This window comes from Bos mutus, chromosome 3 (genome assembly GCF_027580195.1).
Source record: "Bos mutus isolate GX-2022 chromosome 3, NWIPB_WYAK_1.1, whole genome shotgun sequence".
NCBI classification, from domain to species: Eukaryota; Metazoa; Chordata; class Mammalia; order Artiodactyla; family Bovidae; genus Bos; species Bos mutus.
In genome coordinates, this window is record NC_091619.1 from 5,060,117 (window position 1) to 5,087,271 (window position 27,155).

The 27,155-nt window shown below is 37.7% G+C and overlaps 1 protein-coding gene across 1 annotated transcript in view; it reads left to right on the top strand.

Annotated features, from left to right (window-relative positions):
• Window positions 1-27,155, top strand: part of ATF6 (activating transcription factor 6) — a 235,559-nt gene that overhangs the window by 28,784 nt on the left and 179,620 nt on the right. The window contains exons 7-9 of the mRNA XM_070366586.1: window positions 3,807-4,027; window positions 19,475-19,660; window positions 20,676-20,767. Coding sequence (XP_070222687.1) covers window positions 3,807-4,027; window positions 19,475-19,660; window positions 20,676-20,767 — 499 coding nt within the window. The remainder of the gene's footprint in view (window positions 1-3,806; window positions 4,028-19,474; window positions 19,661-20,675; window positions 20,768-27,155) is intronic.

Below are 27,155 nucleotides of genomic sequence, written 5' to 3' on the forward strand. Positions count from 1 at the left end.
TAGGTGATGGGAATGGAGGATGGAAAAAGGGCAAGTATCCTCTCTTGGACTTTTTGGGTAGATAGTGGTTCAAATCATTGAAATGGAGGATAAAGGTAAAATAACTTGCTCCAAGTCGTCCTATTAATAGAGGCACAGTCAGAACTTGAGCCCAGATGGTCTGGCCCAGAGTCTGTGTAATTAATTACTATGCTCTATTGCCTCTAAAAGAATGCAGACAAGTGGTCCTTGATCTCACGAATTGACTATCTAATTGGAAAATTATATCAATAGTTAAATAACAGTAACTATGAAAACTAATGAATTAATTATACATGAAATACCCTTACGAAAGTTATTATACATAAAAGATCAAGTGCCAGATACCATTCTAAGTGCTTAACTGTGTCATCTTATTTAATCCTTACATCAACTCTGTGAGGATAGGTGCTTTATTATCATCTTCATTTTATAGATGAGAAAATTAATACACAGAGAAATTATTTACTCAGTCACACAGCCATACTCTTTCAAACAAAGAAGACATTCAATAAATGTTTGATACAAAGTTTGAAATCTTTGAAGATAATTGAAAACGAAGACACTGACTATCACAATCAGTGAGTCATCCATAGTCAAGTATTCAGCATTGAAACCAGCCATGGTCCATGAAGGGGGATTTGTGTGTAATGCCAAAGAGGATTTTAAGCATGCTGAAATGGATAAACAGTGTTTTGGTATGCCCTTTTTAACTGTTTGCACATGAGGAACAGTAGTAACTTATGTTCAGCTGCTAACTATTTAAGCCCTGAAACAGTTCTTTGCCTTGCGTTTTGTGATCTGGTGAGCATCTAGCACGTCAGATTTAGCAAGCCACCGTGAACACACTGTAATAGAAATGTAGTTGCTTCTCCCCATTTTGTCTTGAACCCAAACATGCCAAGACTATGTAGAGGATCTTTGATTTAGATATTAAATAATTTGAGGTTAGTTGGGCACTCTGGGATGAAAGGGCTTGATGAGCATTTTTGAAAAAAAAGAGGCATCAATGGCCTGGAAGGACTTGGAGCCACATTTGGTATGCAGACCTTGCCTTGATATTGCTTCATCTCCCTTGCTCCATGCTACAGTTCTCTTAGCAAGGAGATGGTGATAACCAGACATGAACACTACAGACTTGGATTATTTTTTGAATCAATTTTAAGAAAATTGATTAAGAAAAGCCATCTGCATGTGTTGTCTGCCAATGCTTTAAATCTGTAATTGGAGCTAAAAGTAGGATTGTTTCCTTGAAATGATTTCACTCTTTACATTTACCACCTTCTCTGACCTTTGGAGTAATCCCCTAAATTCACTGAACATTTTAGTTTTGAGGGGTGGCTCAGAGGGTAAAGCAATGCAGAAGACCTGGGTTCGGTCCCTGGGTCAGGAAGATCCCCTGGAGAAGGAAATGGCAACCCCCTCCAGTACTCTTGCCTGGAAAATCCCATGGACAGAGAAGCCGGGTAGACTACAGTCCATGGGATCACAAAGAGTCGGACACGACTGAGCGACTTCACTTTCACTTTATCATAATTTTTAAACTCAGGAGATGTGGAACACTGCCCCTGATAATGCTCTTTTCAAAGTATTGCTTTAAATCAGTGGTTCTCAACCTATAGACTGTGGATCCTGGGATATGGATGGTTGAAGTGGCAGTAGCTTTTGGCTTTTTTGTAGGGTATCTGCACATCCATATTTTCTGTTGACTGGATACATAATTTGTTTCATATATCTTTGCACTGATTTTTAAAAATTTTGTGGTTATACTTAGGATAATAAATTCCAGATTCATTTCAAATCACTACTAAATTCTTACTAAACTTTTCTCATCACATATTTTCTCCATCTACAGAAACTGAAAGGACTGCTGTGATAGTCTTGGGTGACATGATGTTTTTGATATTAAAGAAGGGTCCTTAAATTCGGGGTGGGAACCTTTGGTCTGAGTTTTACATTCTTGACATACATGAGTATGTCTTTCACAGTACCAGATTAACTGTAATAGATCAGTAAGTGTTATTTAAAAAACATTTGGTGATATGCTATTTATTATTATTACTTTTGGTTTTGCAACGTTGCTTGCAGGATCTTAGTTCTCTGACCAGGGACTGAACCTATGTCCTTGGAAGTGAAAGTGCAGAGTCCTAACCACTGAACCACCAGGGAATTCTCTATTTTTATTTGAATATTTGGCTAGAGCAAGTTTATATCTGCTTATGAGTTATTACCATATTTTATATGTTTTTATTTCATAAAGTAAATTATTCCAAGGGAAAATTAGAAGATAAGAATACTTGCTGCTACTGCTACTAAGTCACTTCAGTCGTGTCCGACTCTGTGTGACCCCATAGACGTCAGCCCACCAGGCTCTCCCGCCCCTGGGATTCTCCAGGCAAGAACACCGGAGTGGGTTGCCATTTCCTTCTCCAATGCATGAAAGTGAAAAGTGAAAGTGAAGTTGCTCGGTCGTGTCCAACTCTTAGCGACCCCATGGACTGCAGCCTACCAGGCTCCTCCGTCCATGGGATTTTCCAGGCAAGAGTACTGGAGTGGGGTGTCATTGCCTTCTCTGTAAGAATACTTAGGGATCACTTATACTAAATTGTGTATATGATAAATCTGTGAAATTACTTTTAGGTCTTTCTTACTAATTTATTTACTTTTAGGGATAAAATACTATTAATTCTAGTATAAGTATGCTTTCAAGGCCTTTTGAGACAGAAAGACTGATTTTATAGAAGTGATTTTTTTTCAAGCTAAGACATGTTCATAACAAACAGGTGTTTGAAGCATTATTTTGATTTTTAGTTTTCTTTGATCCTTTGAAATACTGAGCTGAATTTTACATGGGTCATGCATATTACACTGTCTGAAAGCATAGTATTTTTTTTCCTTCAAGAAGAGTATAAATATACAATGGGAAATTTTAGTTGCCAGTTACTTTAATACCTTTATTTTGCTGGATAGGCTCAGGCAGCTGTGGATGTTAGGTGAGGCTTTCAACGCCTTATAAAATTGGCCAGATCTGAAAGCAAACACTCAGCAGACAAATCAAAGTTTTACTAGATCAGTATTTGACTAGATCAGTATTGGGAGTTGTATGAGCCTTCTTTAGGTTATGATATTAATTTTCAGAATAGCATAATTTTAAAATAAGGTTAAATGTGAAGATTAAGAAAAGACTTGTAGACTATTTTGGTGGGTAGGGGAGTCAACATTATTTGGTTGTGTTAAATTACAGATCTCTGTTTCCCGTGTTAGCTAAGAATTTATCTCAAGTGGTTTTAACATTTTTGATATTTGTAGACTCAGATTCTTCCGAGTATTGACTTCCTGAATCTCTGTCATATATTTTTGGTGTTGTATGTATTTCTAAATCCCATTAACTTAAAATATATGATTCCGTGCTCAGTATACAAGGTTTGTTCTTTGTAATATGATAAATACTTCTAGCATGCAAAAGTTTCAGAGGTTAATACTTAGGGAAATCTATGTATAACTTAACAGATTTAGTATTTGTTAGTTGAAAAAAAGTGTGGAAATACATTGTTAATCATAACTTCAAAGAGAATGAATTTAAAACATATTTTAAATTCATTAAAAACACAGCAGTGAAAGTCAGCAAGAATGTGTGCTGCTCTTGATTGTGGTTTAATTGGTGGTTTCAAATCGTTTCATGTGGTTTTACCTATTGTATCTGCAGAAGAGACCTAAGTGCTCAACAGCTTGCCTGTGCTGCAGCAGTTACGCACCCTCTGATTCCTTTTCTTTTTTCTCTACTGCAGGTCAGACCGTGGTGCTCTCCCAGCCTACCGTGGTTCAGCTCCAGGCCCCTGGAGTTCTGCCCTCTCCTCAACCAGTCCTTGCTGTTGCTGGGGCAACCACGCAGCTACCTAATCATGTGGTGAATGTGGTACCAGCCCCTGTGGCAAACAGCCCAGCAAATGGGAAACTTTCTGTGACCAAACCTGTCCTACAAAGTACGATGAAAAATGTGGGTTCCGATGTAAGTTTTGAAGTTGAATGCTTTTTTTAAATGCCTGATTTTAAAAATGAGAACAAAAAAAGGACACTATTTTTGTTTTTTAAAGTTTGTTATATTGTGTCAAATGTGCTGAAATTGCACATCCAGTGGAAAATTAAGGTAAGGCTTATTTTGTTAGAATCTAAGTGAAAAGGTTTTAAAAAGTCCAAAGTGGTTTGACTAAGAGAGGTATGCATACCTTCCTCTTCTTTAATTCCTTCTTTTGAACCTTTTCATCGCAATACTTCAGACTGTCACCCCCAACTCAATCATAAAACACTAGTATTTTACAGGATTCTTTCATGTTTCCTGATTGAAATGTTTTTGGCAACGCCCCAGATAAGTCTGTAGACTTCTTTTTGGTCAGAGTTTATATTTAGCTTCTCTCTTAACTTACTGTAGAGTTTTCACCACTGCATAATGATGACTTGCTACTCTTAGGAATTCTGTTTCTTAATGATTATTTAGTTTTTTCCCATCTTTGCAAACCTTCAGAGTTTCTGTTATAGGGACTTTCTGTAATTTATAAATCACAGAAAGTTTCCCAAGATCTGTCACAGCCTAAAACCAGTTACAGTATTTGCCAGCTAACTCTTGCTTTCTTTAAAAGTGATACAAAATACCTTATGTTGTGTGTTAAACAGTAATTGAACATCACGGGCCTGAAGTTCAATGAAAGTTAAAATCAAGTAATTAGTCTGAAAGTGGATTCTCTAAAATCATGACTGGGAAAGCAAAACAAACCCTGTATCTTTTTTTAAAATAAAAGTGGATATTACCTTTTCTTTAGGTATTGCAAAGTATTTTTAAAATCCTGTGAGTTATGTAACATTGTATATCATACTATTGACAGATCTGTCTGCTAGAATTTATTAACTAGCATTTCAGTAGCCATTTCATTGTAGAATTGCTCTACTGTTGCATAAACACAGCCAAGTAATCTCCATCAGCAATATTGTAAAGACCCATAACAAAAGAATATTATCTACTGGAGTAGAACACCGAAATTCTACAGCAATTCCCACAGTTTATATAGGAATTGTGAACAGTGTGTGCCAAGACATGAAGGAGGAACAGTAGTGTTACATGAGAATAGACACATGGTACAGGATTGAACTCGACTGTTACGTTAGTCTGAGTACTGAAAAAGGTAAGCACACAGTGCTGTAGCTTAAGACTCTAATGCATAGAATGTGTTTTGGTTGAAGATGAAACGATGTGAAGCTGGGACTTGTTTTAAGATACTCTGTGTGGAGGTGATGAGCACAGAACAGAGGAAACGTGATTAGCAAAAAAATGTTGGTACTCATTGAGGGTGGGTGTGTAGTCTTTCTTTCCTTTCTGTGTTTGAGAAGTTTTCTACAATAAGTAAATGAACAATGATACCAAAAATCTAAAAAATATTTCATGATATTTTCAACTAAAAATCATACATCCAACTTTTCAATTAAAAAGTTTTTCACAGGAGAATGAAGTTCACAGGGAAATTCTATATCATTTCTGGTGATTTGTCTGTCCAAATTATGTTTCTTCTTGACTAAGTTTTGGCAGGCCGTATGTTTCTAGAAACTTGTGTGGTTCTAGGTGGTCCAGTTTGTTGGCATATAACTGTTCGTAGTATCCTCTTATGATTTTTTGTGTTTCTGTGGTTCCACTTGTTATTTCTCCTCTTTCATTTCTTACTTTGTCTATCTGAGTTCTCTTTGTTTTCCTCTAGGTGGGAGTGGTCAGAGGCTTGTTGGTTTATCTTTTCAGAAGACCAGCTCTTGTTTTATTGATCTTTTCTGTTGTTTTTGGATCTTTATTTTATATATTTCCTCTCTGATTTTATTATCTCCTTCGTTTTGCTGACTTTGGGTTTTGTCTGTTCTTTTTTTCCTAATTCTTTAGGTGTCAGGTTAGGTTATCTGAGATTTTTCTTGTGTCTTGAGGAAGGCCTGTATGGCTATGAACTTCCCTTTTCGCACTGTTCTTGCTACATCCCATGGGTTTTAGGAAGCTGTGTTTTCATCTTCACTTGTCTTGAGGGACTTGCTGGTTTCCTCTTTGGTTTCATTGCTGATCCGTTGTTTGTTCAGTGGCTTGTTGTTTGGTTCTTTCCCCGTTTTTCTTACTGTGGTTGATTTCTAGTTTCACACTGTTGTGATCAGAAAAGATGCTTAAAATAATTTCTATTCTGAACAAGGATTTTGAAAATGACCGCTTAAAATTTTCTTTTAATACTTTTTAAATTGTGAATTTGAATATTTTTTCTATAATACTCACAAATAAAACTTGCAATAGAAAATATTCAAAGTTGTCTATAGGTAATTTGTTTAGACATTAAAAATATGTATTTTGAAATATTTTAGTCATGAAAAAGATAATGGCTAGTTAGAAATTTAAAAAATATTGATGTATATGACATCTATATATTTTTTGATTACCAACATTTTTGATTACCAATCATACCTCAGTGAGTACCAACATTTTTTGCTAATCATGTTTCCTCTGTTCTGTGCTCATCAGCTCCACATAGAGTATTTTAAAGCAAATCTCAGCTTCACATCATTTCATCTTCAATTGAAACACATACTATACATTAGTATCTATTATGCCACAGCACTGTGTGCTTACCTTTTTTAGTACTCAAAATAAACTAACATAATAGTCAAGCTTAATCCTGTACTATATATCTATTTTCATGTAACACTACTGTTCCTCCTTCATGTCTTGGCACACACTGTTTTCAGTGTTAAAAAATCTTAGCATATTTTAGTATACATTCATAGAATTATAACATTCAATCATGGGATGGTCCAGAGGAGTGTAGCTAGGGTGGGGAGACGGTCTAGAAACCATGTCATGGGGAGAAGAATGGTTTAAGGGTTGGTATGATTCAGTCAGCTAAAGAAAAGAAGACTGAAAGTAGAGCCATCTTCTAGAAAATGAAGGTTGTCATGTGGAAAATAGGATAACTGTTCTGGGTTATTCCAGAGGACTCATCTAGAACAGGTGCAGGTAAGTTACAGAAAGTAAAAGTCAAAGTCGCCCAGTCTGTCCAACTCTTTGCCATCCCATGGGTGTACACTCCATGGGATTCTCCAGGCCAGAATACTGGAGTGGGTAGCCAGCCGTTCCTTTACCTTCCCAGCCTAAAGGATCAAACCCAGGTCTCCCACGTTGCAGGTGGAGTCTTTACCAGCTGAGCCACCAAGGAAGCCAAAGAATACTTGAGTGGGTAGCCTATCCCTTCTTCAGTGAATCCTCCCGACCCAGGAATCAAACAGGGGTCTCCTGCATTGCAGGCCGATTCTTTACCAGCTGAGCTACAAGGGAAGCCCAAGTTATACAAAAATTTCTTCTAAGAGTCTTTGATGCAGTAATTCTATTTAAAAACAAGAAGAGATCATTGTTTTTCTTCTAGGCTTAATATCTGAATAATGAGCATCTTAATGGTGGCAGTCATCATTGTATGTCACTGACACACATTCTGTAATCTTTATAAACATTTCAGTTAATTGTTTGTCAGTCTGTTAGCCAGACATCCTTTAGAAGTTCTTTGATGTGAAAGACTATGTCTGTTTTGGTTTTAAACTCTTGGAGTCCTTTGTAAATTTGGTGAATAATGCAGTCAACATTGAAGAACTGGGGGATGTGTGAGATGAGAAAGTATAGAATCAACAAGTATTATTAGCTTTTTTTTAAGCAATAATTATTGACTAGCATTCTTATTATTTTTCAAAATTCAGAATTGACAGTGTTATATAAGAAAGATTCAAGTACTGTATGTCTGGTGCAAGAGACGTAAAGATGATTAGAATACATTTTCCAATCAACCTGCATTGAGATTTTTGTGCTCGTTTCTTCTTGACTAGCACATCAGGGAGTGAGCCAAACCTTTTCAGTATGAGTTTTCTGTTAGAGGTTTTGACTTAATGTTTATTTCAAGTAAAGAAACATCAGTCTGTCCTCTATCAGCTGGCCAAGCCATTCAGGAACCCAGGATAAATCTGTTCCAGAAGGAGCTGCAGAAAACTTTGATCTGCTCACATATGTAGTCTCCTGTGACCTCAACAGTGTGTGTGTTTGTTAGACTCAAGTCCTATTAAATTAGGATAAATTTGAATTAGTATAACCCCGATTCAAAATGGCCAAAATGAAAACTTTTACAGCAAGCGTTTTTTTGTGTGTTTTTAAACCACAAAATGTGGTGGAAAAGTTGTAATTCGGAACCAAAAAAAAGTGTATCAGTTTTTTGTGGCTTTGTATTGCTGACATGGCTTCTTTTTTTCTACCTTTTTTGTTCTTTTCCTTTGGCTGGTTTCACTCTCCAGAGGTCTGCTCCTGCCATAAAGTAGCATTTTTAGCATACCATATTCTGCAAACTACATTAAGTGCCACATTTTCTGTTATGAAACAGTTTGCCTGGTTCAAATTATAATCTCACTCTTCCTGCCTTTTGCTGGTAAATCTGTTCTGTTTAACTCTTGGAAACCTCACCTAAGTCTTCAAGAAATATGGTTGGTTTTTGGCTCAGATCCTGATGGAAAAAATGAACATGGTCTCTCATTTCAGTGTAGAAATTCTCTCAAGCAGTTTCTTAGTAAATGGTAATCTTGGAACTACAAAGATGCCTTCATGGGAGAACATGCTTATCTTTCTTTAAAGTGCTATTGAATGTTGCCAAACATCAAACCAAGGGCTTGGAAACAGCAATCTGTTTAAATCTGCATTGAACACTTCCACTTACCCATTATAATTCCATAAAGTTCACAAGACTTTATGGTCCTAGTTTTAAGGCTATGGAGCTACAACATTGTTCTGGTTACTGGGACAACAGAACAGAAAAAAAAGAGGGGTGAAATTCTATTCTAAATGTTGCAAGTGGGTCAAGGTGGAGCAAAAACCCTTAAAAGAAATCAGTTGGTGGATACAATGGAAAAAAAATTATCAGAAACAAGGTCAGAACTTGAAATAACATCAGATGGGATACTGATGAAGGGGTACAGGCTATACTGACAGGAGGCTGCAGGTCTTCTCTCAGCCCACTGAGAGAAGCGAATGGTCTCTCCATTCGCTCCACTGAGGGTCTTCCAAACCCCTTATTACTTTGGACCCTCTGTCTTTTTCTTTACTTAGTGACCTTGACTCCTTGCATCCCAGCCCTTCCCTTTGGGAGTCCCTGTCCTGGGTCACTAGAGCCATCATGAGAAGGTGGGTGCTGGGGATCCTTTTCAGTGGCCTTGGGTGTGAGAATGGTGTGGAGGGGATTCCCCTGGCATATATACCAAATTGAAACTTTGTGTTTCTTTCTGTGGGGACAGTGTTACATAGTTAAGTTCAAGAATTCAGGTATTGTTAGTATTGTCAGCATGGGGGTGATGTGATACTGGCCCAGATGGTGCTGTACACACAGTGTTCCTTTATTGCAGTGGCGGAATGCTGAAGTTGGGAATTGACTACATTTACAGCAAGCAGTAAGCAAGCCTCCTCATTGTCCAGAGGGAGATGTTATCTCATCTCTCAAGGTCAACCCTGAGAAATGGCCTGGGTAAAGAGTGGTCAGGGCTTTGTATTCTTGTCATACCCAGGGGGATGTGTAGTAGCAGGACTCACAGGGTACCCCCTAAAGGAATAGCTTCCAAGAAAAGTATGAATCTAAAACAATCTGTTTACAATGCAAAGCAGTGCAGAGAAACTTAGAAAGATGGAGAGTGTCTGTGTTCTGTTTCAGAAAAAAAAAGTGAACTACTGAAGATGCTTATTTTGTCTGTAAACCCACAAATAGATACTGTTAGGTCAAAGTGTGAGCTGAATAACCTTGAATTGTGTGACTACCTTAGACCTAAAAAGATAAATAGTGAATAAATAATGAACTTTTTAGTAACTAAATTCTTAAGCAACAGAGACATTGAGATCATGATATTTCTTTAGGCTATAAAGTAGAGGAATCCATCAGAACAAATTCAACAGGAAGATTTAGAGATCTGAAAAGCTATCCGGATTCTAGTAAAGAAATTACTTCTGTGCTGACTACTTTTTGGCTTTGCTGCTACCAGACACTGTGCACGTAAAAGAAAAACATGCTTCGTTAAAATATTTGCAGTTCCTCTTTAGATGGAGATTTGGGGCTCCTAAAAATTTATCCTGAATAAAGACTTTGGCAAGTAATCTCTTCTGTGGTTACAGTAGCTTTGGAATGAGAAGTGAACAAAAATTTTTTTTCCCTGATGTGTTGCATTAGGTTAGATTTATGTCATGGCAACTTTAACATTCTTTATTCTTTATTTCTCAGTTTAGCATCTTGATAAGGTTAATAAATAATTATTTTTAGAGGGATGCTGGTTTATATCTTAATAAATAATTAAATGCTTCTGTCCTTTCTCTGATTTCTCTTCCTATAAACTACCCCTGGAGACTCATTCCTAGGAAGACAGTCCTCCCATGACCTAGATGCTTTCTAGCTGTTTTGTTTCCCTGCTCAGAAGCAATCATTGTTACCAGTTTTTTGTGCATTCTTTCTGAGATAGTTCTTTAGTATATAAGAGTATATCTTTTTACCTATTTACCTGTTTTATGGAAATGGTAACATACTATAAACACTCTCCTGCATGTCACTCTTTTCAATATATCTTAGAGATTTTTTGACAGCAGTACATAAAAAGTTTTCTTATTATTTTAATAGGTGCATGGTAGTCTTATCTCATACAGCTGTCATAATCATTTAAGAGTTTTGTGGATTTTTTTTTTCTTTGTAAACATTCCTCCATTGAATAACTTGGTACTTACTTCAGTTTGTTCATATGAAAGTGTATCTGTAGGAGAAATTCTTGGAACTGAAACTAGAGCGTCAGAAGCTAGGTAGCTTTTCACCTTAGGGGTAGCTGTAATTTGTCACAGGGTTTCTTAATGGTACCCATCGATAGGTTTCAGTGTTTCCATAAACAAGTTCCCTTTTCTTCACCTCACTCTGTTCCCTGCATAATTGCTTGTAATACTTTGTATGCATGTACATTTGTCTGGAAAGAGGGTCCTTAGCTTCTGCCTTCCATGGCCTTTTGAGGTGAATGAAAGTCCTTGTTTGCTTGGGGTTTTTTAATAGCTTAGTTGGGCTAAAATTCATATACTATGGAGTTTAACTTTTTATTTTAAAAAACTGTTTATTTGGCTTTGCTGGGTCTCCGTGGCTGTGCACAGGCTTTCTCTAGTTGCAGCGAGGGGGGGCTACTCTCTCGTGGTAGAGCGTGAGCTTCCGACTGTGGCGGCTTCTCTTGTTGCAGAGCGCGGGCTCTGGGGTGCTTGGGCTTCAGTGGTTGTGGCACGCGGGTGTGGTTGCCCTGCCGCATGTGAAATCCTACTGGACCAAGGATCAGACTTGTGTCTCCTGCATTGGCAGGTGGATTCTTAGCCACTGGACCACCAGGGAAGTCTGAGTTTACCCTTTTAAAGTGCACTGTTTAGTGATTGTTTAGTATATTCTCAGAGTTATGCAACTATTACTGATGTTTAATTCTAGGATATTTCATCACCCTAAAAAGAAACTCCATTCCTGTTAGCAGTCATTCCTCATCTGCCATCCTCTTCAACCCCTGGCAGCTACTTCCTAATCTGCTTTCTGTATAAGGAAAAGTGAAAGTTTCTCAGTTGTGTCTGACTCTTTGTGACTCCATGGACTGTACTGTCCATGGAATTCTCCAGGCCAGAATACTGGAGTGGGTAGCCTTTCCCTTCTCCAGGGGAACTTCCCAACCCAGGGATTGAACCCAGGTCTCCCACATTGCAAGTGGATTCTTTACCAGCCACAAGGGAATCCCAAGAATACTGGAGTGGGTAGCCTATCCTTTCTCCAGCGGATCTTCCTGACCCAGAAATTGGACCAGGGTCTCCTGCACTGCAGGTAGATTCTATACAAACTGAGTTAAGCCTGCTTTCTGTATGGAGTTGCCTATCCTGGACATTTCATGTCAGTAGAATTATACATGATATAGCTTTTGTGTATGACTTCTTTCGTTTAGCACAATATTTTTCAAGATGTATTTATGTGGTATATTTCAGTGTTTTCTCCTTTTTTTGGCCAAATAATAGTCCATTTTTCAGATATACCACATTTGGGTTATCCATCCATCAGTTGATGGACATTTGGGTGGTCTCCACTTTTAGGCTACTAGGAATAATGCTGCTTTGAAAATTCATGTGCAAGTTTGTGTAGTCTTTTAAAAGCAATTTTTAGTATATAAAGAGTGTTTACAAATCAGAAAGATGCAAGTTAACCCAACAACCAAATGGACAAAATAAGTGAATAGATAATTTACAAAGAAAAATGACAAATTATTTCAATGAAAGTATCATTGGCTATATAGTCCTGAAGGTGTGTATTCTCCAGAACATCACTGTTCTACAAATGTGTGAAAGAATATTAATTGTTAACAGGAGAGAACTTTTGACTGGTTAAAGGTGGTTAACAAATAATACTCAAAGATTAAACCTGTTATGGTTAACATTTTCTGTGGCTCTTACCACCCTTGATTATGAGTTTTAAAGGAAAGTTCTTTTTGCTTTTCCTATAACTCCTTAGTGTTATGTCTGTACTGCAGTCTTATGTGTGTGTGTGCATGTGTGTGGACATGTGTACAGACCTTGCATATGGTAATAATTTCAAATTTTAAAAAGTTGTGACAGCAAAACTAGTGCAGAGAACACCATGTACCTTTACCTGGATTCACCTGTTGTTAACATTTTACCACATTTGCTTTATCAGTTAGTTTTATTTATCTGCCTGTCTAACCATCTGCATATATATATATATACACACATATATACATTTTTTTCCTGAACTATTTTACAGTAAGTTACATACCTTATAGTTCTTTACCCTTAAATATGTCAGTGTGTATTTCCTCAGAATAGGGATATTCTCTTACCCTTTGTAAAATACTTTTTTCAGCTGTCAGTATGACAGTTTTATCGCTTGAGTTTTTCCCCCTCCAGTGTAGGATCCCTGTAGGGTCAGCTACTGCACTGAGATGTCATGTCTCTTTGACTTCTTTCAGTCTGGAGCATTCCCATAGCCTTTGTCTTTTTGACGCTTCTGAGAAGTTCAGCTCTTCTCTAATATAGTTTTGATAAGTACTTCACATTTATTTTCACATAGTCCTATTTGATTCTCTCAAAATCCTTGTAAAGCAGGCTTTGTTCCCATTTTACCATTGAATGAATCAGTTGGTTAAATATTTCAGTCAAGGCCATGTTACTTAGATGGCTGATATTGATGAAGTGGTATATACCAGACTCTTTGTTGTAAGTGCATAAAACCTCCTAATGGCCTTCTCAGGCAAATGAGAGTCCTGATAAATACAGAATAAGGAGCAGACTGAGGGATCTTGGGAGGAGAGTGAATTAGATTTTTATTCTTAGGCCCTGGTTTTCTGCTTTTGTATGAATTAAATGGGATTTCCAGATTTTGTCTGTTTTTGTTTTAATCTGATATTTAATATTTGAAATCTATAAAAATAAGAGCTGGAATGAAGGCAGATATTTGCGATATTACTTTAGTTGAACAGTTTATCAGAGTATCTCTGAGGCACATTGTTGATGGAATTAAGAATATGTGTTTCCTCACCCAGTTTATTCATAGCTGCAGGATATTTCTTTTTAGTGAAACTTATAGCTTCAGTTCAGTTCAGTTGCTCAGTTGTGTCTGACTCTTTGTGACCCCATGAATCGCAACACGCCAGGCCTCCCTGTCCATCACCAACTCCCGGAGTTCACTCAAACTCACGTCCATTGAGTCAGTGATGCCATCCAGCCATCTCATCCTCTGTCGTCCCCTTCTCCTCCTGCACCCAATCCCTCCCAGCATCAGGGTCTTTTCCAATGAGTCAACTCTTTGCGTGAGGTGGCCAAAGTATTGGAGTTTCAGCTTTAGCATCATTCGTTCCAATGAACACCCAGGACTGATCTCCTTTAGGATGGACTGGTTGGATCTCCTTGCAGTCCAAGGGACTCTCACGAGTCTTCTCCAACATCACAGTTCAAAAGCATCAATTCTTCGGCGCTCAGCTTTCTTCACAGTCCAACTCTCACATCCATACATGACCACAGCGAAAACCCTAGCCTTGACTAGACGGACCTTTGTTGGCAAAGTAATGTCTCTGCTTTTTTAATATGCTATCGAGGTTGGTCATAACTTTCTTTCCAAGGAGTAAGCATCTTTTAATTTCATGGCTGCAGTCACTATCTGCAGTGATTTTGGAGCCCAACATATAGCTTAGTGGTAAAAAATCTGCCTGCATTGCAGGAGCCACAGGAGACATGAGTTTGATCCCTGGGTCTGCAAGATCCCATGGAGGAGGAACTGGCAACCCACGGTGGTATTCTTGCCTGGAGAATCCCATGAATAGAGGAGCGTGGTGGGTGACAGTCTATGGGGTGGCAAAGAGTTGGATATGACTGGAGCAACTTAGCACAGCATGGCATGTGTGTGGTACATTACAGTTTACAGACAACCTTCATGTCCATTAAATTTGATCCTCACCTCCATCATTTGACCTGCGATAGTGGAGTTAGAATTCAGACCTTGGCCTTCCCTCAGTTCAGCACTGTGGTCTTTGCTCTGCTCTGTCAACGAGGCTTACAAGGCAGCCCTGATGCAGTGCCAACTTCAAATTATCCGTATCTTGAAACTTGCTGTTCCCTTTTCTCTCTCTCTACAAATGTATTCTCTTAATTAAGAAAAAAATTCAAGCAGATGGTTTTAAGTTTTGTGAGACAAAGTATAAAGATTGACTTTATTTGAACAGTCTGGAATCAGATAAAACAGCAAAGTTAATAGCATCCATATTTTATGATACAGTAGTCATTATTGTGCTACATGGTAATTAAGCACACGTGTTTAACATTGGTACTAGAACCATTTTGTTTTTGGATTGGATGAGACCTTTAGAGGATTAAAGTATCATTTTCCAGTAGGTGAAGTTTATTTCTTTTTTATTTAATTGAATAAAGTTTTGTTTGATATAATGAAGAGGTTAATTAGCGACAGTGTTCGCTTTATACATCAGTGTAGAGAGAAAAACTCAGCAAAATGAGAATTAGAACTGATAGATGTATAGTAGCCTAGTGGTTCATTCACCTGTATGTTACCCGTACTTGATCTGTCTTGAGCTTGTGTGAGATGCTGGGATGTATTTCTTAGCCGTAAAATATTTTAATATCTTTATAGCCATTCAGGACTTCGAAGCTCATTTTTTAGCAACGTCATGGAATCAAGGGTCTATATAGTCTATTTATTTGTAAGAAGAACATGTCTTGTAGTGTTTATCAGTAACTTAAAATGAAACATAATGCAAAGAGACTTAGGATTTTGACTCTTAAATTGATCCAACCTTCAAAAAGTATTTGTCCATTTGTGAAAGTTCTCCTTTTATGAGAGTCTTTCTTTTTTTTAAAATTTTATTATTATTTTTTAATATAAATTTATTTTAATTGGAGGCTAATTACTTTACAGTACTGTAGTGGTTTTGCTGTGCATTGACATGAATCCGTACATGTGTTCCCCATCCTGACCCTCCCTCCCACCTCCCTCCCCATACCATCCCTCTGGGTCTCCTCAGTGCACCAGCCCCGAGCACCCTGTATCATGCGTCGAACCTGGACTGGCGATCCATTTCACATATGATAATATACATGTTTCAATGCCATTCTCCCAAATCATCCCACCCTCGCCCTCTCACACAGAGTCCAAAAGACTGTGCTTTACATCTGGGTCTCCTTTGCTGTCTCTCATATAGGGTTATTGTTACCATCTTTCTAAATTCCATATATATGCGTTAGTATACTGTATTGGTGTTTTTCTTTCTGACTTGCTTCATTCTGTATAATAGGTTCCAGTTTCATCCACCTCATTAGAACTGATTCGAATGTATTCTTTTTAATGGCTGAGTAATACTCCATTGTGTATGTGTACCACAGCTTTCTGATCCATTCGTCTGCTGATAGACATCTAGGTTGCTTCCATGTCCTGGCTATTGTAAACAGTGCTGCAGTGAACACTGGGGTACACGTGTCTCTTTCAATTCTGGTTTCCTCGGTGTGTATGCCCAGCATTGGGATTGCTGGGTCATATGGCAATTGTGAGAGTCTTTCTTACAGTCAAATAAATGTTTAATAAGGAAACACTATTGATGTTTTATAGTGCAGTGGCAATACAGGGAGAATATTTTTCTGCTTTGGAGTTTTTCCTTTTCCAAGACATAATGCTTGGTGAAAGAGTTGTCTGAAGGCAGGATGATCAGAAGCAGGGACCGGCTAGCTGTTCACTCATCTCAATCATGCTAAATCATCTTATACGCCCACAAGGAGATGTGTCAATTGATTAATGGGCCAGAGTATTGATTTTATGTTTGTAGACTGCTAACAGAAGAGGGTAAACTTCCAGATACAAGCAGTTCCATAAGCCTTCAATTTCAAACAGGCACATAATTAAAGTAACCACACAGTTCACTGAGTTTAGAGTTCCGTACTGTAATGCAGGACTTCCTGTTTGGTATTTAAAAGCAGCGTGGAGCTATTGTGTAAGTAGCACTGGTCTTGGAATTAACTGCCCTAAATTCTAGCCTTGATTCTTCTACTCTTAACAGTGTCGAATGATGAGCCTTATTTTAAAGAATCTTGAAAACTATAACAATTTCAACAAGAGATTAATTAAATGTTTTATGGAGCATCAATGTAATTGAAATACTGTGCTGCCATTCTCATGGCGTGTCAAAGATGATCATGATATGTTGTATGGGAAGAAAATCAGTTTACAGAATAGTAATTACAGGTAGTCCTTTTTTTCTTTTAAAATATCCTCCCCTGTCAAACAAACAAACAATATGCATATGTTTAATCTGAAATTTTATTTTATTTTTTTTACCCTCAAAAATACAGAATAATTTAAATATTTTATTCAGTTAGCTGAAGATAGCTTGCTGAGATGTAAAGTAGGAGCTCTGTGTTTGGAGATTCCTGTGGACTTCATATATTTTTATTGTATTCATCCTTTGTATTTATTGGTAATACTGAGTATTTACTGCATTTTCAGAACTATTGTTATCTCTTTCTATGGGAAGAAATGAATATTTGGCTACAGGTGGTTTTCGTTTCTTTAGTCTGAGGCATGTGCACTGACGGCCTTTGAAACTTTATGCTGTATAATATGCAGGTGCTTTTATTGTTTATAGAAATCCCTAATCCTGTTTGAAATTTATTAGGTAGTGTGCCATCTGTAAGCCTCCCCAGAGTCCATACATTAATCAGCCTTTAAATAAGTAAGGTTACCTTTTATCCAACTTTTAGTACAAGCTCTTCCATCTGGGAACCTTCTCTTTTACGTGCTTGCTCGGCGTTCTGTGTACTTCAGCGCTCTTGTGTTAAGTATTAATTATGGACACTGGCATTCTCAGTAAAAATGAAGATCACTAAGAGTAATAGTGGCTTGAACAAAGTGGCATTGTCCGGAAATAGTTTGAAATTGATGGATAGTTAAAACCCATCGTGATTTGGCACTGCCCCGTGTGTGTGTGTGTGTTGAAGAGTGGGGTAGTTATGCCACAGGGAGATTTTGTAGATTGATGATAACCAAAGTCAGCATTCTTGTGATGTTTCAGTTAAAAAAGAAAAAAAAGGGGGGACAGATACACTTCTTGATATCTCAGGTAATATTTCTTTTCCTTGTGGATTCTTTTTTTTTCCTTATGGAGTCTGATTGCTCAGTTGGATTTGGTATACCTCTATTTCTAGAAACTGTAGTATGGGGTGGAAATTGCAGTGTTATTTCAAAAGAAATCAGCATTAAATCATTTAATTTTATTTATGTATCTCAGTGAAAGTTATTAAACAGCCACAGTAAAATGTTTCCTTTTTTAAAAGTCCTTTACAAAACAGAGAAGTCAGAAATTCTGTCATCTGTACACTTACAATAATACATTTAATATTATTTGATTCTTTTTATGGACTTAATTTTACTATCTCACATTCTCTCTGAAATAGACTAATGCTAAAACACTTTTCACATCTTTGTTTATAAAATATGACAAAAATAATTTTGGTCAGTAAGTTTTGATTATGGTAGATATTGTGGGTCATATCACATAGTTTTGGCTTCCGAGGTATAAAATCTAGGAAAAGAGAGAAAAAGTCAGCATTTTTGAAACAGAGCATTCAGCTGTATCTTCTGAATTACAAGGGCATAAGTAATTCAGACAATATTAAAAACTCCAAGTGGTCTATCATAATTAAGAGTTTGGATGGTCCTTAAATAGCTTAGTAGAGGAAAGCATTCTAAATCAGAACACACAGTATGAATAAAGGAACGCGTTAGATATGTGTGAAGATCATGGAATAACCTTGATTGGAAGGTATGGTGTGAATAGTTGGAGAGTTAGAAAAGTAGAGAGTGGTCGCATTATGGAAGATTTTGAAAGCAAACGTGGGTAGGTAAAATATGTGACTAGCTTGCTTTTGCAATGGAGAAGGCAATGGCACCCCACTCCAGTACTCTTGCCTGGCAAATCCCATGGACAGAGGAGCCTGGTAGGCTGCAGTCCATGGGGTAGCTAGGAGTCAGACACGACTGAGCGACTTCACTTTCACTTTTTGCTTTCATGCATTGGAGAGGGAGGTGGTAGCCCACTCCAGTGTTCTTGCCTGGAGAATCCCAGGGACGGGGGAGCCTGGTGGGCTGCCGTCTCTGGGGTCACACAGAGTCGGGCATGACTGAAGCGACTTAGCAGCAGCAGCAGCAAGATTAAAATGTTTTTAGGAGAAGAAAGTTATCTTAAAAATTGTAGACAGAAGGAGCTTCAAGCCAGCTGAAGTAGTTAGAAAGCTGTTGCAGTAGTCTGGAGATGAGTTAATATGGTAGGGAATGAAAGAAAAATAGGTTACAGGACACACCTTCCTTTATATCCTGAGAGATACCATTGATAGAAAATCAGTAGGTTTTAAAGAATAGGTAGAGGGAGATAATGAATTCAGTTGGCATGTGGTGAATTTGAAGTGATGGTAACTCTACCAGCAGAAGTGGCCCTATAAGTAACTGGATAGATGGTTCCGAAAAACAGTCAAGTAATTCAGGGCCTCTGATATAGATTAAAGCTGTATGTATACATATAAATAGTATTTCTAAAGGGAAAGTGGGAAGGTCAATAAATAAATCTTATTTATTATTTATCAATAAATAAGTCTTATTTCTGGTGAAAACACCAGAAGAAATCATTTAACAGGTTTTAGAAGGCCTTATTTAATCATTTGATTTCAGTTTATTTCATTTGAGTATTTTTTTAAAAACAACCAATAAGCTATCTTTTGAACAATTTGTTTAAAGATAATTATAAAAATCAGTATATTCTTCACTGATGTGATTCTAAAATCCAACTATTTTTGATTTACTGTAACTTTTCCTAGATTGCTGTGTTAAGGAGACAGCAACGTATGATTAAAAATCGAGAGTCAGCTTGTCAGTCCCGCAAGAAGAAGAAAGAATACATGCTAGGCTTAGAGGCAAGGTTAAAGGCAGCCCTTTTGGAGAATGAGAAGCTGAAGAAAGAGAATGGTTCCCTGAAGCGGCAACTGGATGAAGTTGTATCAGAGGTGAGTGCTAGTTAGTGATAGAGGCGAGATGATGGGTTGAAGTATTTTTTTTTCCTGATAAAGCAATTGGAAATTTTACATTTTAAATTAAATTTTGTAAAATAATAATAGGAAAAGGCAGGCACAATAAGCCCAAAAACATTTGTCATAAGGATAAAATGTTGGAAAGAGGAGCTTTGGAATTGTACCTCCCAAGCTGTGTATAAAAATTATCTCCTTTTCCTGGGTTTCTTCTCCCTTATTATCATAGCACCCTTTCTCTTTTTTTTTTTTTTTTTGACTAAATGAATCACATCAGGTCTCCTAAGTAGTCCCACTAGGTCTTCCCTTTTAAAAGAGTAAACAATACAAAATTTAAAAATTTAATGTGTTCTCAGTTCACCCAACCACTATGCTATACTTTGTATTTCGTTGCTATGCATCCCAATGAGGCTAATCACCTCAGTTCTGTTCATGAAATCTGCTGCCTTCAGAATTTCCTACTGCAGTGCTTTCTTGAACCAAACAGATGCCTCTGCCTAGTAAATGGGACGTTTTTGTTTGACTGTGCAGGGCAGCATGTGGGATCTTCATTCCCTGACCAGGGATCAAACCCATGCTCCCTGCAGTGGAAGCGTGGAGTCCTGACCACCGGAGACTGGCTTCTTACATTGCTCTTTCTATCTTACCCTGAGCACATGGGAATATTCCATTATGTTACTGAAAACAGTGATTTAAGAGAGAGACAGATTACTAAAGTACAGTGCCTTGGGATTCTTTGAAGATTCATAAAAACATAAAATTGTTGACTTCTTCCTTTGGGTGAAGAGGCCTCTGTAACAAGGGCTGCTGTGTCTCTTCTCTCCTACTCCTCTCCTTAGTCTTTTGAAAAGTATTCTTTCCTTATATTTGCATTTTGGTTTTCATTTAAGCATTCTCATAACTGGTAAAGAGGAGGGTTATTATTATCTTAGATGTTGCTTTTTGTAAGACTGATGTGTAATTCAATTGTATTTAATATGATCATTTTCTTTAGAACCAGAGGCTTAAAGTTCCTAGTCCGAAGCGAAGAGCTATCTGTGTGATGATAGTTTTGGCATTTGTAATATTGAACTATGGACCCATGAGGTAAGTGTATAGATATTTGTTTTGGATACTAATGCTAGAAATTTGAATTCTTATTATTTATTATTTTTGCTCTAGTCATAAGCTAGGGAAAAATGGATTTGTTTTTTCCTCCTCAGAGGCAAGATAACAGAAGAAAGATTGGTTCCTCTTTCTTGTTCTTCATGTAGGTCTGGCAGAAAGTAAAGTTCATGTTTTTTTTAAATGAAGGAAGCCTTAAGTTATTAAACAGAGCACTGATAAAGCATAATACTGAACTGAAAAAGATCATGGGCCTTGAAATTAGACTGAGTTCAAATCCTAGCTTCCCCACCTAGCTTAGTAACTTTGTTGTCTTATTCAAGTTACTTAATCTCTCTATGCCTCAATTACTTACCTTTAAAATGTAATTATAATATTACCTCCCTCAATACTATGATACTTGAGTGTCAGTGATTATAAGGCACTTGAATGATTTCTTCCCTAACTAGAGCAGTAATTCTGTTTCCTCTTCCGTAGGTTTGGAACAGGAATTAATATAAATATTTTAAGCATTCTAGCTGTATTTGACACAGGTTTTCAGCTAAATCACAACTAAGAAGTGCTGCATTAATGTTGAAATTATAGAATACTAGAATTCAAAGGGATCTTAAAAATCATCTTTTTCAGATTCCCACTAACCATGGCATACTCTGCACATGAACAAAGTCAGCATCCTAGATGTTGGGGAGTCAAAGAGTAGTTAGACAGGGGCCGTGCCTTTAAAGATCTCATGATCCAGCTGGGAGGAGAGACGTGTGGCAGGATGACTATAGCATAATGTGATAAATGTCATAACTTCAGTATGAACAAAGTACTAAAAGAATATAAACCAGAATATGCATTCCTTGAGGAGAAGGTTCATGTCATATTGATAGATGCACAAAACATTTTCTTTTGTTGAATGCCAGAATGATGAGGGAAATCCCATAGAGGAAGCTGAATCTTACAGTACGACGATCGTTTGCCTGGTGGAAAGTACGGGAGAGGCATGCCAAGGGAGCAGCATGATAAGAGGCACAGTTATGAAATGGCTGACAAGTTCAGAAAAAAAGTGAAAAATCCGGTGCATTTTATGTATGTGGAAGTGTGTGTGAGGAAATATAGCTGGTGATATAAGTGAGGCCAGATAATGAAGGGCTTAGTATGCTGCTGTATTCAGTGCTACTATAAACCAGTCATTCCTGGGTTTTTAGGCAGAGGGTAACATAATCAGTTTCGTATCTTAGGAAGATGACTAAAATGACTCTGAGGGTGCTATTGAAAATGGTTTGGATGGAGAAGAAACTGTTGACAGAGACAGCATGGGATTCTGTTGATGTATGTAAAGCAATAGACAAGAGTCTAAACTTGGACTATGGTGATGGAAAGGGTGGCCTATCCCAGGGTACATCTCTGATGTAAACTCTGTGGGATTTGATGATGAATACAGTGTGGAATGTGAGGAGGAAAAGAGAGAAAGGAAACATAATTCCAAAATTTCTCTCTTGAGGGACCAAATGGTGATACTCTTATATGAAGTAGCCAACATATAAAGATGAATAATTTCATGGTGGAAAATAATGGTTTCTATTGTTAGTATAAATTTGAGATAGTGACTAGATATTGGGAAATTTGAGGTAATGCCTAGATATTCAGTTCAGTTCAGTCGCTCAGTCATGTCTGACTCTTTGCGACCCCATGAACCGCAGCACGCCAGGCCTCCCTGTCCATCACCAACTCCCGGACTTCACCCAGACTCACGTCCATCGAGTCAGTGATGCCATCCAGCCATCTCATCCTCTGTTGTCCCCTTCTCCTCTTGCCCCCAACCCCTCCCTACCAATTATCTGATAGATAGACAGAGATGTTAGTGGAGTAGCTGAGATTATCCAAGGAGAAAAATAGAGGAAGAAGAATAATAAGAATCTGAGTGACTCAGCATGAACAATAGATAGACCCAGGGAAAGACACTCAAAGTGAATAGGATTGGGGACAGAATGAGAAGAAAATGGTTTTCTGAAGCCAAGGATGAAAAGAGTTTCAGGAGGGGCTTGAGCAGTGGTATCACATGTTGAGGGCTTGGGATAGGCAGAAAACTGAGATGAAAATACTGAATTTGGTGATTAGCAGGTCAGTGGTAATCTTGGAAAGCAGATTTATTAGGGATAGGAGTGAAATCTGTATTAAAATTAGTTGAGAACTGAAAGGAATTATAAGTTGAATAATAATAATCTCTTTTTTATTTATGACGATTTTAAACAGATAAAATAGTATAATAGTATAATGAACCTCCTGTTCACATGTTTGATAGCCAAACCAGGTCATTCCCATTTTATTTCTATGTAGTTGTTTTCTAAAAATGAAGTTGATCTCATATTGGACTCTGGTTGTTGTTTGATGTTAGCACAATTCCCCAGAGCATTTGAAATCTCTTCATGGAGTCCCAGAGACCTTGCTTTTTAATTGGTTAACTAAGATAGCTCGGTGAAAAGTCATGATTTCAAGTTGACTTATTTTTGAAAGTTGACACTATACTAGACAAGTTACATAAAACATGCTGAAGAGATACCTGAAATAAGCATTTGCATTATTAAAAAAAAATTATTGCTTTTTTCATTATTTATTTTTGACATTTTACCCGTATCCTTTATATTAAAATTCTTTTGTTTTTGTGTGTGAGAACTGGACTCCTTTTTCTTTTTTAAAAAAATACTAATTTATTTCACTGCATCAGGTCTCAGTTGCGGCATGCAGGGTCTTTCGTTGTGGTGCACGGACTTCCTAGTTGTAGCATGTGGGCCCCTAGTTGTGTCACAGGGGTTCCAGTGTGCGTGTGCGGGCTCAGTAGTTGTTGTGTGTGGGCTTAGCTGTCCCATAGCATGTGGGATCTTAGCTCCCCAACCAGGGATCAAAGCCCCTGTCCCCTGCATTGCAAGGCAGATTCTTAACCATTGAAGAATCAAGGAAGTCCCAAGGAGTGCAACTTCTTTATTTAAGAAGATCTATCTTTTGATTAATATAGGAGACAAGAGACGTGCTAATCAAAACTTTGTCATCCTGATTTAGGAACTTGAATATAATTAAATTACTTGAATAAAGTGAATTAGATTACTATGGAGTGAATATAAAGTCATCAGTTAGTTCAGTCGCTCACTCGTGTCCAACTCTTTTTGACCCCATGGACTGCAGCACACCAGGTTTCCCTGTCCATCACCAACTCCTGGAGTTTGCTCAGACTCATGTCCATTGAGTCGGTGATGCCATCTAACCATCTCATCCTCTGTCGTCCCCTTCTCCTCCTGCCTTCAATCTTTCGCAGCCTCAGGGTCTTTTCCAATGAGTCAGTTCTTCGCATCAGGTTTCCAAAGGATTGGGGTTTCAGCTTCAGCATCAGTCCTTCCAATGAATATTAGGACTGATTTCCTTTAGGATGGACTGGTTGGATCTCCTTGCAGTCCAAGGGACTCTCAAGAGTCTTCTCCAGCACCACAGTTCAAAAGCATCAATTCTTCTGCACTCATCAACATGAGTGCAACTCTCAAAAGTTGAGTGCATTTTATACTGGGACCCTCAGTACCAGACGGAGCTCCGTGAGTGCAGGTTGCAGTGAGCAGGGCCTGCTCTCTGTTGTGGTGTGTGGGCTTCTTACTTCGGTGGCTCTTTTTGTTGCATTGCACAGGCCTAGGTGTGTGGGCTTCAGTAGCAGCCCGCAGTCTCAGTCTTTGTGGCACGCAGGCTTTAATTGGCCCTCGGCATGTGGAATCTTCCTGGACTAGGATAGAACTCACGTCCCGTCCATTGGCAGGCGGATTCCTATCCACTATACTACCACGGAATCCCAGAGATACACATTTATATGATTTCTTAAAAGCTGTGTGCTTTTAGTTCCTCATTTGTTATCTAGGCTCTCTGAGGTGAGGCTCATTGTTTTTTCAGTCAGACCTACAGCATATATTTTTATATGTTTGCCAGGTGCTGAGCAAGGAACCAGGAATGTACACATGAATAAAAGCATGTCTAGTAAGAGAAGCACATATGTAAACAATTGTAATATGAAAAAAGATTATGTAGGTATTGTGTAAAGATAGCATATTCTTGAAGGAACATCAATAACTCTGATAATGGTAGTCACAGTGACTTTTTGTAGTAGCATTTGATGAACGAATAAAGACAGTAGAATTTTGCTTCAGGAAGTGAGAATGGTGTTGGGTATGTCCTGTTGTGAAAGTCTGTATAAGTCAATAGAGATTTGAAAGATAAGACAGGAACAAAAAACTTTTAATGAATTACTGATCTTCGCAGATGCTGAGGTGATGGGTGTATCAAAGGATGGGTCTTATTTCCATGAGCGAGTAGATTGACCCATTATGGATGGAGGGGATAGTGGTCTCAGTTTATCAATAAAGGTTTGTGTTTAAAAAATTAGATGGATAGTACAAAAAGAATAAATAAGAATGAGAGAAAGTTGAAATACTTGAAAATCCTGAGGAGCAACCCAAGGAAATCTATGCCTGTCTTTATGTGAAGCTTTAGGAACAGAAAGCCAAGAAGTAATGGGAATATTAGCAACTGTTCAGATTTTAAAAACATGTTTAAAAGGCTTAGACTGAAGATAAAAAAAAACAGAGAAGAACTAGAAGGAATGAAGAAATATGAAGATGTCTTAACAAGTTGGAATATCTCAGACACCAAGAAGGAAATAGGAAAGAAATGGCTACAAAACTCATACAAAGCTGGAATTATTTCTTCTGGAGAAAATTCGGCACAAACAGTGAAATATCAAAGCTAGAGAGCAACAATGACTTGAAAGACTGAGATCTACCCCTGAAGCAAATGTGGGGGATGAAGATGTTCCATCATGTATAATATTCAGAAGTATTTCTTAATTGACCTCACCGTTTGTAGTCTTTTTCACTGTGAGACAGAGGATCTTCTCAGGCCTGGGAGTCTGCAAGAGGAACAGGAACTCCCTAGTTGAACCTTATTAGTACCACCTGGAAGATATTTATTGAACAACTTCCACATCCGTGGCCTTGTGTTGTGTGTATATATATATGTATATATAAAGCAAGCATTATTCTGCTTTAATTGATATAGAAACTGCATAGGCTTTTAAATAACAGACCATGAGTTCTAACTCAACTTTTCTCAGGTACCGGAAAACTAAGTCTGGCCAGACAAATAGACATTTTAATCAGAGATTTCAAAAGCATTTTAGATTTAGGAACCTGAACTCTTTCAGAAGAGATCACATTACCATAATAGTGTTGTTAATGTTGTTTCAGATGTTCAGTGGAGAATTGAACTTTTGTGCCTTACTGGTATGGGTCCAAGTGAAAAAATATATAACACACGTTTGCCAAATATAGGTATGCCTTAAGAAACATTTCCTGAAGGCACTTGGTGATGAAATGTAAATACACCTTATGTCTAAAGTAACAGAGTTTTGTCAAAGTAATGTGTAAGCAAAACTGACTAGTTTGAAGAGTTTTGCGTACCCGAATAGTTATTACACCGAAAAAGAAAATAAACTAAATATAGTTAAAAGGGTTAATTTTTCTGACCTTATTGATATTGTGTAGATGGTAAAGAGGGCATCTAGTGATTTTTGGCACAGAATTCAAGGAACTGGCCTATTCTGGGTGGTCTATAAAAACAGTAACTCTAGGCAGCAGGGAATAACCAAACAGGACAAATGAATTGGTAGGAAACCCTCTTCTCACTTTCTACTCATCGAGGTTGAGTCTATGATTATTAGTCATATTTTATAAAGAACCTGAAATTTAATCCAGATCTCTTTTTAAAAATTATCATTAAAAACTCTGCCTTTTCTACTAAACCCTAAAGCATTTTTTTTCCCTATCATTATTCAAAAAAACCTTAAAGATGTCTGTTTTTGGCAATATGGCGGGCTGGAGGTACAGAGAAACTTTGCATTTTAGTATACCAGAAAATGCTAGGTTAAAAAACAAGTCAAAACTCTTATTTCATGGCTGAACTGAGGAAAAAGGAAGGATTTCTTGGAAGCCAGAAATAGCCAAGCTAACATGAATCCATGTAGTAAGCTATCATTGGAAGTAGTGTTTGTCCTGGAGTTATTTCCTTATCCTTTTGGCCTAGCATCTGGGAACGGGAAAGAGAGCTCTGGACCTAAGCAAAGTGAAAAGTCGCAACTGAAGCCCTCCTACGCCCACCCAAATAAAGTCAGGACTTCCAAAGAATACCATTCTTGGTTGCTAAAAGAAAAAAAAGTAGATTACCATACCTCAGAGGGGGAGTGTTGCAAAGTACCTTGACTGTGAGTAGAATTTTAAAAAAATTTTCTCTTTACCACAGGCCCTAACTCATGCTGGTTTGAGCCTGAGTTTCTACTACTTGTGTGGCCTCCAAA